General features: G+C 43.2%; 2 protein-coding genes across 2 annotated transcripts in view; both read left to right on the forward strand.

Annotated features, from left to right (window-relative positions):
- Positions 1-398, forward strand: part of LOC137968219 (uncharacterized) — a 561-nt gene extending 163 nt beyond the window's left edge. The window contains exon 1 of the mRNA XM_068814837.1: positions 1-398. This exon is cut by the window's left edge and continues 163 nt beyond it. Within this exon, the coding sequence (XP_068670938.1) occupies positions 1-398 (398 nt within the window).
- Positions 399-653: 255 nt separating this feature from the next.
- Positions 654-1,868, forward strand: LOC137968220 (uncharacterized). The gene has a single exon (XM_068814838.1). The coding sequence runs from the start codon at positions 654-656 to the stop codon at positions 1,866-1,868; it is 1,215 nt and encodes a 404-aa protein (XP_068670939.1).
- The last annotated feature ends 5,632 nt before the right edge of the window (positions 1,869-7,500 follow it).

Below are 7,500 nucleotides of genomic sequence, written 5' to 3' on the forward strand. Positions count from 1 at the left end.
ACATACAAAATAACGACAAGAGGTTTCACACTTTTGTTGCTAATAGGATAGCCATCATACATGATGCATCTTCGCCGTCTCAGTGGAGGTATGTGAATTCAGAAGGGAATCCTGCAGACGACGCTTCGAGGGGTCTTACGGTGGATTCCGTCATCTCCAAGAATCGTTGGATAAATGGTCCAGATTTTCTGTGGAAGCCAGAATCAAGATGGCCCGTTCAGCCCACCGCCCAAATGCAGGACAACGACCCTGAAATCAAGAGGGAGAGTCAAGCCTTTTTCTCTCTTACCAACGCTGGTACTAATTGTGTCAACCAACTCCTTGAGTACTTTTCATCATGGTATCGTCTTAAGAAATTCGTTGCTTGGATTTTGCGCTATCGGGAGAAGCTGAAGTAGTCATCCAAACGACGTAGAGAAGGACTGGCACTAGTACAAGACTTCCCTGAGGACAGGACGTACGACCCCTTTAGTGTAGACGAGATCGACAGAGCTGAAAAGGAAATTCTCAAATTCGTCCAACGACAACGTTTCGAAGAAGAGTTGTCACGGCTCGAAGAGCAAGAAGAAGTAAACGGAAGCAGCGACTTGAAAAGTGCTAAGGAGAGGAAACCGCTAATTAAGAAAACGAGTGCGATCTACAAGCTTGATCCAATGAAAGTTGGTGGTCTGCTGTACGTCGGTGGGCGTTTGAGACAAGCATCAATTCCATACCCCGCGAAGCACCAAATTATCCTGCCAAATAAGCACCATGTCGTGGATTTGATTGTGCGCTACTACCACTTGATGTCTGGTCATTCGGGTCTAGAGCATGTGTTATCCATGGTTCGAGGAAAGTTTTGGATTCTCAAAGCAAGGACGGCTGTAAGGAAGGTTGTCATCGACTGTTTCGACTGCAAAAGAAGGCAAGCCCCGCTAGGAAAGCAGAAAATGGCAGACCTGCCTACAGACCGGGTGACGCCTGCAAAACCACCCTTTACGTTTGTAGGAATTGACTGTTTCGGTCCGTTTCTCGTGCGAAGAGGGAGAAGCCTTGTCAAAAGATATGGTGTTCTTTTTACTTGTATGTCCATACGAGCAATCCATTTAGAAGTCTCCCAGAGTCTGGACACAGATTCCTTTATTAACGCGATGCGACGTTTTGTTGCCCGAAGAGGCCAACCAGAAGAAGTGAGGTCCGACAATGGAGGAAATTTTGTGCGTGGGGAGAAAGAGCTGCGGGAAGCAATCGAGGGTTGGAATCAACACAAGATCGGGGAATTTCTACTACAGCAAAACGTGAAATGGACATTCAACCCTCCTGGTGGATCCCATCACGGTGGGGTTTGGGAACGGTGTATAAGAACGGTGAGGAAAGTCATGGGCGCCCTCACAAAAGAGCAAATCCTCGACGAAGAAGGCTTGGTAACCTTGATGTGTGAGGTCGAGTCTATCGTTAACGGCAGACCTGTCACTAAAGTGTCAGATGATCCGAAAGATTTAGAGGCCCTCACGCCAAATCATTTGCTTTTACTCCGCTCAGGACCATCACTACCACCTGGGTTTTTCCAGAAGGATGAAATATACTCTCGCAAGCGGTGGCGACAGATCCAGTACCTGGCGGACATATTCTGGCGAAGGTGGATCAAGGAGTACCTCCCATCCCTTCAAGAAAGACAAAAATGGAATCGACCCAGGAGGAATTTTGTCATTGGCGACATCGTCTTAGTGGCTGATGTGAGTTGTCCGCGAAGCTGCTGGCCGCTTGCCCGTATCGTGGATGTACAACGAAATAACACAGACGGCTTCGTTCGAAGAGTAACGGTGAAAACCAAGACATCAACCCTGCAACGACCCATTGACAAGATTATATTACTCGAATCCGCTTAGATGTTCCTTTACCGATTCAAGTCCTAGGAGGTGAATGTCGCGTGGAACTGTTTCAACTGCAAGCCTGTCTAGGTCAAGCACTTGTTTACGGAACTCAGAGGGAATCCCCCTTTTGAACACAACAAGTCTGAACAAAGCTAGTAGCGAACAACGCCCTCTATACAGCTTTCTTTTATCGTAATTAAATAAGCACGCTGCGAACGTGATCTCATTATTTTGTTATAAATGCTTTGTGCTGTCGCATTTAGGGGCCGGTGTAACATTCTTGCGTTGCTTTCTATTGATTTTATTCCTAGTGCAATCATAATGTCCCTACGGGTCAAGTAATTTACATTTTCGCTTTTCGCGCGTATTTATACGCTTTTGTTAGCTACGGTTTGATTATTTTTTAGAAATAGCTACAAACCCGTTAGAGCGAATTGCTATTGCGTTGTGTATCCAGGATCTGTTCGTTTCCTAGCTGTTTATTCTGGTGGAATTTCTGTAAGTCGCGAATGCTATGGTTTTTCTGGATTTTGTCGAGTTTCCTTCACTTATCACTGTTGTATTTATTCTCTATTTGCTTATCATTTCTCCTAGTCAAACTCGTCTTCGTGAAAACAAATAAAGTCTACGATGTTTGAAGTACAGAGCCAGTCTGATTTCGACTCGATCAATGTTACGGCGAAACAGCGATAACATCCTGAAACTACAGTCTTTGACAAAATTCGTTGGAACAGTACACGACTATAAAGATTTGAAGCTTTCGCGGCTCATTCTTCCCTCACAATGTTGTTTTAACGCGAGTGTCTGAGCCTATTTGGCAAAACAACATAGTGGGAGGGCAAGATATTGTAAAGTGTTTCAACAATTTTTTCCGAGACTGTAGGTAGAAGGAGACTGGTGCCGGGAGGGAATTGCAAACGCGGCGTCTATTATAACTGCAACGTTGGCAAAATTTGAAGACCTAATCGTTGGAGTAGCGGCAGGAAGGACACGCTACTGCTAGGATGAACAAACGTGACACAGGATGAAGGGTCTGGAGACAGATCATGAAATTTCTTTTCTTTTTTTTCCCCTCAGTAAACCTATTAGCTATCGTCTGTCTATCGTGTTATATTGTAGTTCGTTAGTATTACTGTAATCATTCTAAAATGCTGTGTTATTGTTGTGATGAAGTCACGTAAACTGAATGCATCGTCCAAGTGGTATATTTAATATTCAACGCCAAAGAAAGTTTTTACCACAACTGTAATTGTAATCTCGAAATCTTATTGGCTAATAAGTGTCTATACAACGCTGCTCGCGTTAATTTGTCACGGAATGTAATAGCCAATCAGGAACGCTCATTTTGGGAATAAGTCAGTCCTATTGCGAGAAAGTAAAAGACAACTCTTGCTCTTTCTTTGTCATGATTTTGTTCACGCTCTGAAATAAACTTAACAAATCGAAAGCACATCTCGGCTGCGCTTCGTGAGTCTACAACATTTTGACCACTGTGATGACGAATATCGTTGTCAATGAGAGTCCAGACAACGCTGAACCACATTCGACTTGTTAAGTTTATTTCAGAGCGTGACCAAAATCATGACACAAAGAAACAGCAAGCGTTGTCGCAATATGATAGATTTATTTCCCAAAATGAGTGTTCCTGATTGGCTATTACATTGCGTGACAAATTGACGGGAGCATGACGCGAACAGCCAATCAGATTGCGAGATTACAAGCAAAAAAAAAAGCCATTAGCAGGAGCCTTGACTGAACATTAAAGGCAAAATTCCTTAGTCCGTACGATGAACGCCCCAAAATACAATCCACTGTTAGTTTTTCCATGACGCCTACGAGCTCGATGTGCTTCCATTGCTTTGTCACACATACGCAGAAAAAATCCTTTAATTGCAATGTACGTAGAACAATCCTACTACAGTAGATTGGGCTGTCGACCATAACGAAACCCAGGTTACTTGGGAATCTAATTAAGGATAGACTGTATGTAACAGATTAAACAGATTTCAAATTTAGCTGTATGACGCAATAGTCCGTACAACTCAAGAGGGCCCAAAAAAGCCGTTGTTCCGCGATTTTCCACACATTTTTTGAATTGAACTTTGTCTCAGATTATTTTAAAGACTCCTGTAGTTTTAAGCAATTTTACAGAAACGTGCAATCTGATCCCACACTTAAGGAATTCAGATTTAGCAGTTCACCCGCATAGCTGGCAACGAAGAAGACGTCAAATTCAATTTTAATTTTGGATTTAATCTGAAATTATCTTGAATTATAAAAGCACATTTTGCATTTTCATTCTTTACATTTATCCTGATTTATTCATTTGATGTATTTTATCCACTTCTAATTGTAGGTTACTTAGGCATTAGCTAGTCCAGCTAGTCACACACGACCCCTCAAGTATGTTTAATTATTGAAGAGCGAATTTAAAACTTGTGCATCCGAAAAAAACATGGAAACACAGAAGTCCCAGTGCGGCCCAGTGGTTAGGACGCTCGCCTTGAGATCCGTAGCCTGCGTAGCAAGACTCTTGCCCCAACTTTCGCGCGGCCAGTTTGTGTAAAATCGTTTCGAAGCTCTTCTGAGATCCCGAGTTCCCAGGTTCAAAGAATTGTTCTGACGACTCCTTGAATTTGTTCCTGGTAGTCCCTGGTTCAACTTCTTGGCCGCACTTGTAAATAGCCAACTGGTTTTCCTCCGGTCAGTTGGGATTCTTAACAGTTGTTGTTGTTGTTCTGCCGTTTTGTTAATAGCGAGCTTACGCAACAGGACGGCTGGAAGACTCAGGACGGCAGAATGGCGAAAAAATGTCGCGCGAGACTGTGCATTCCCAATCTTACGCGACATTTTTTCGTCATTCAGCCGTCCTGATTCTTCCAGCCGTCCTGTTGCGTAAGCTCGCTAATAAGCACTTAATGACTGGCCCCAAGGGAAACAGTTAGTTTTGTTTCTCCGAGACCCTTATTGTTTGAGAACAATAAACGGATTTTTTATTGCATTGATTGTATTGATTATTGTATTGTTGTATTGATTGTATTGATTATTGTATTGATTTTTATTGTATTGAGGACAATACACGAATTTTTACACGGAATTTGCCGCTGTTTCAAAGGTGTATCTGATCACGTGCGAGTCGAAAGTTCAAGTCGTTGTTTCCCTAGGGAGTTAATGAGTTTTGTTCACCCTAGCCGCTAGGGAGTTAGTGAGGTTTGACTTATGGCACGTGACACCTTCTCCTCCAATGGGAAAACGTATTTGAGATGGGAGGTATAACAATTGTGTTTCATTGGCCCTGAAAAGCCCCTATGGGGAGTGGTCAATTAAGTATGTATTGTATTGCAAGTCCCAAGGGAGGGGCCAATGGAGAGAAACCATCCGTGGTGGGGTAAAGAACTATAGTGTGAGAACCTTGCGGGTCCAATGGTAATGATGAAAATGACTGAAGAAATGGCCACCAATAGGAAACTTAAGCAACGACAACGGCGACGGCAACGAGAACGTCACAAATTTGCATATTCAGTGAGCAAAAACAATAGCTTTACACGCTCAGCACGTGCGTTTTTCACTTTTGTCACTTTTTTTCTTTGCCGTCGTCAGCAAAGCAACAACGTTAAATTGCCAAATTTGAGGTTTTATTTTAGGACGTCAGCACTTGACGATAAATTTTTATTTTCTCCCCTAAATTAAGCGCCGTTCCGACCAGTGTTATTTTTGAAGAACTACCACACCCTTGTCATGGCAAAAAGGTTGAAATAGTCATGAAGTGATTACAATATTTTGAGATGACGTTCTCGTTGCCGTCGCCGTTGTCCCTAATAGGGACCTTAAGCAAGGACGACGACGACGGCTACGAGAACGTTGTGTAAAAATATTATTTCCTGTTACAGTAATAATTTTGCGATTACATTCCAAGAATAAAATTGATGAGAACGGTGTAGATATTTAGAGAGAAAAATCGTAAATTCATCGTCAGGTGCTCCCGTCCTCCACACGACCTCAAATTTGATCATTTCACGTCGTTGTCAAGATGAGAACGGCAAAGAAATGTCTCAAAATGGAAAACGCACGGGCAGGGCGTGCAGAACTATTGTTTTTGCTAATTAAACCTATTGTTATGTGACATTCTCGTAGCCGTCTTCGTCGTCCTTGCTAAAGCTCTTTAATATCCCCTAAGACGAACATCAGGCCGGGGATAACAATGGTAAAAGAAAAGACATAACTTTTAACAAAGCGCATATGCGCAAGGCGTGTGGAATGAGAATAGTAGGGGGAGAGACGTAAGGGTTTGTAAAAAGGAAATTTTGGGCAAACAAATTAACCCCAGAGGCGCCAGGAACGGGGTACGGAAGCGGAAGACCATCATGGCTGCATTGAACACTATAGGGTAGTGCCATCAAGTCAGCGAAATGGTCATATCGACCCCAAAATCGGGCCCGAAAAGCCATTTGTGAAACTGCCAACCGCTTCTTTTGGAGAGCCAATATTTTGACATGTTGTTAAGGGAACAAAAAAAAAAAGGAATGTCAAGTTTGACTACTTAAATCCTCTCCGTTCTTAAGATCAAAAGGAATTGCGACACCCGAAAATAGCCCGTAAAATTTCCGGCCTTTGAGAAACGGGCCCGTGAACTCGACCCCAGGAAAATTAATTAAGAAAGCTTAAGAGTCTTGCAATGACAAAACATGGGAAGGTGGGTCGGCTTTTTTAATTATGAGCGGAAGGGATGTAAAAGAGGGACAGGTGGATGTTGTGTTACGAAAATTCTCTTTACGACATTGAAAAGATCGCGGAACGTCGCGCCTTGGCACCCCGAGGAGAAGATCAGAAAAACTGGCTATCACTAAAGACATCGACCTAGCAGTCACGTAAGGGAAAAGAAAAGGCTTCAAAATAAGGAATTGGCGAGGGCTAAGGCCTCCTTGACATAAAATGTGCAGATTACTTTGCTCAGGAGGCCAGTAATCCCACGGGATAACGACTGCAACCGTATCAGCACGAAGCAAACAGCCCCAGACAGACGAAGGCGCGTCCGAACATGATTCGAGTTGAAGGTGAGCCTCGTGGCACCACGTACTTTAAGGAACAGCACTAAGTTCTTCTCTCAAAGGACCAGAAAGAGGAATAGGCTTAGAGGAACCATAACGCTGGTTCGTTGCAATAGCATTGTAAATTTCAATAAGAAAGAGGTAAGTATTCGGAACCGCAACAGAAAAGCAAATACATTTTCCCAAAAGACGCCGAAGAGTTTTTAATATCAGTCGTGTTGGAAGTGGGCGAATAAGGAACTCCTATTTTTTTCTCCTCAATAAGTACAAACGCTTGGCGGGCAGAATCCACCATAAATCCAAGGAACGAAACAACGTGCTTGTGTGCCAGGTGTGACTTGTTTCATACCAGTGAAGTAGCCCACGGTGTAACAGACTACAAAGATGGCTGAATAGCACTCGAGAGCGAAGGATTTGTCAGAGTCCGAAGAAATCATTGCACACATAGCCTAGGGCTGTAGGAGGAAGCCGAATTTCCTATGTGCGGCGGCCATCAATATACAAGGAATAGGGTACTGATAGAATTTATGTTTCGCTTCCACAATGATTTGCTGCCTGCACTCTTTCTCAATCTGTTTATGACACAGTCAAATAGATAT

The sequence above is a fragment of the Montipora foliosa genome, chromosome 8 (genome assembly GCF_036669935.1).
Source record: "Montipora foliosa isolate CH-2021 chromosome 8, ASM3666993v2, whole genome shotgun sequence".
In the NCBI taxonomy this organism is placed as follows: Eukaryota; Metazoa; Cnidaria; class Anthozoa; order Scleractinia; family Acroporidae; genus Montipora; species Montipora foliosa.

Excerpts from the sequence above, each read along its gene's own strand:
- LOC137968220 (XM_068814838.1), top strand. The coding sequence starts at position 654 with ATGAAAGTTGGTGGTCTGCTGTACGTCGGTGGGCGTTTGAGACAAGCA.